The following is a 2,631-nucleotide window of genomic DNA, read 5'->3' on the forward strand; positions in this document are numbered from 1 at the left end:
ATAAAAAAAAAATATATATATATATATATATATATATATATATATATATATATAAAATAGCCATAAAAATATAAAATATGATATTATTACTCACAATTTCTTCTCGAATAAATTATTATTATTATTTTCATTCTGCATATTCTGAGCTGTGCATCAAGTTCAGTTAAGAAGCATGCAACAAAGTTTTTTCATCAAACAAGCAACGGCAATGAGATTTCAACGCTTCAGCAAAAAGAAAGCGCATCAGTTATTATTACAAAGCTGTCTGGAGTTAAACATTTCAGAATAATGACCATTGTACATTTGTATGCATGCATGTATAGCACGTATAGTATGTACTTGCATAAACTAGTGTTCAAAAGTTTGGGTGGGTATTTATTTATTTTTTAATACAGGTTTTAGAAAGTCCTCTGTATGTTCGCCAAGGCTGCAATTATTTGATCAAATATACAGTAAAAACAGTAATATTGTGAATTATTATTAAAATATAAATAACTGTTTACTATTTTATATATTTTAAAATATCATTTATTTCTGTGATGGCAAAGCTGAATTTTTAGCAGCAAGTCTTCAGTGTCACATGATCCTTCAGAAATCATTCTAATACGCTGATTTGGCACTCAAAAAACATTTCTTATCATTATCAATGCTAGAAACAGTTGTGTTGTGGAAACCATGCTACAATTTTTCAGGACTCTTTAATGAATAGAAAGTTCAAAAGAACGGCATTTTAAAAAAAGAATGTTTTTGTAACACTTTCTATTTAATACATCCGTCCTGAATAAAAGTATGCATTTCTTAAAAAAAAAAAAACACGATGGATGGGAGTCAAACAATTCGATTAGATTCAATTTAATAAATGAGAGAATGTTCCTTCAAGCGTTTGATGTGAGAGAGCGTGCAGCACCTGCTGGCGGAGCTTCTCTCCATCCTCCTCCCCCAGCGGCCGCCGGCCAGATCCCTCTGCGGGAGAGGAATGACATGCCGCAGGTACAGCTCTGTGAGCCGCTCGCGGTCCTCTTCATCACCCACTGCAATCTTCCTCTGAAACAACACAGGCACTATTCGTTTGCTGCTGTTCAGTTACTGTTTCTTTCATCATTCCTTAGACTTCAGGATTACTTACTAGAACTGATAAATTTGTAGCTACTTTACAGAAAAGCATGAGCTCACCAAAATCAACTATATATGATGATTATTATTATTATGTTCATACAAGAAACAAGCACGTTATGCGATGTAGCCTATAATTATAACCCGACAGGTTTCACGTGGCTCCTAATCTCACCTCGTGTAACATAAACTGAATGAACTCGTGAGAAAGAAGTTCTGGGTGAAGCAGAAGGTCGATTTTGGAAACATCTCCAGCGTTTGATGTGGGGGGTTTCGTTCTGTCTGTCCTGTGTGATGCCATGCTTCTCATCGATTTCCGGAGAGCGCAGGAACAAGCGCTTTTGTGGGATGCGTTTAACAGCGCTTGACCATTACTGCCACCTCCAGTAAAATGTGTGTTAGGACAGAATCTTCTTCTTCTTTTGATTTAAAGGGGTCATATGATGCTGCTAAAAAGAACAGTATTTTGTGTATTTGGTGTAATGAAATGTGTTTATGCGGTTTAAGGTTAAAAAAACAGAGGCGGGCGGGCTTGAGAACGGCGCGGCCGGCGATTTCGACGAAGGAGCGTCCGGAAGGTCATGTGACGACCGAGGGCTGGACTCCGCTTCGTCCACGGTGAAAGCCGATCCGGCGATCCACAGCGTGAAGTTGTAGAATTTCCTCAGCGACCAGCACGGATCAGCTCCAGGCATGACGAACGGATATCGTCCTATTTTGGAAGACCAAACAAAGTAGTTTCGCTTTCACAACGACGCACACAGCGTCTTCACGATATTGCGGCAGAAACAACAAAACTACAGCGAGAATAAAAGTTACGCCTTCTTTCTTTGCGTGAACATTTGGGCGGCGTTATGCAAACCTTCCCACATAGTGAGGTAGATATGTGGGGGCGTGTTAGAACGAGCCGTTTTAGGTAGGCGTGGCTAACTCTTAACTTTTATAAAGAATATCTCTTTGGATTTGAGACTTTAGTCTTTGCAACTTTACAGATCTTCTTTATGCACCAAGAGCTTGTAACACTCCAAAGAGAAAGGAAAAATTTAAATCGCATCATATGACCCCTTTAATGGCAAGTTGCGAACCAACTTCAAAGGTGCATATCGCCACCTACTGTGATGGAGTGTGAAAAGAATGAACAAACCCTCCTATATCCTATAATATAACCCACTATTCTTAATAAATCTCATGACTGCATGTGTTTGTTTTCCTGAATTTGGACCGTCATTTAATAAGCTGATTGTAGTAATTTCCTGACATCCTACTGCTTGTAATTCTTCCTTAAGAATCCTCTTTTCTCTTTCATATATCTTACATATCTTCATAACATGCTCTACAGTTTCCTCTATGAAACAGACATCACATAGACCCGCGTTATGTTTCCCTATAATGTGTAAAGTATGATTTAGATTTGAGTGTCCTGTTCATAAATGTGTGAAAATAACTTGTTCTTTTCTACTTAAGTTGTGAATTATTTTGGTTTTCTTTATGGTTTTTTGAACCTTGTAATAGTGTCGA

The 2,631-nt window shown here is 37.7% G+C and overlaps 1 protein-coding gene across 1 annotated transcript in view; it reads right to left on the bottom strand.

Moving 5' to 3' along the window:
- The window catches only part of LOC107551065 (ashwin-like), a 4,253-nt gene extending 2,769 nt beyond the window's left edge, over positions 1–1,484 (bottom strand). The window contains exons 1-2 of the mRNA XM_016232553.1: positions 1,289–1,484; positions 908–1,044 (exon numbers count right to left, since the gene is read on the bottom strand). Coding sequence (XP_016088039.1) covers positions 908–1,044; positions 1,289–1,423 — 272 coding nt within the window. The 5' untranslated portion in view covers positions 1,424–1,484. The remainder of the gene's footprint in view (positions 1–907; positions 1,045–1,288) is intronic.
- Between the last annotated feature and the right edge of the window lie 1,147 nt (positions 1,485–2,631).

This window comes from Sinocyclocheilus grahami, unplaced genomic scaffold (assembly GCF_001515645.1).
Source record: "Sinocyclocheilus grahami isolate Dianchi unplaced genomic scaffold, SAMN03320097.WGS_v1.1 scaffold413.1, whole genome shotgun sequence".
Classification (NCBI taxonomy): domain Eukaryota; kingdom Metazoa; phylum Chordata; class Actinopteri; order Cypriniformes; family Cyprinidae; genus Sinocyclocheilus; species Sinocyclocheilus grahami.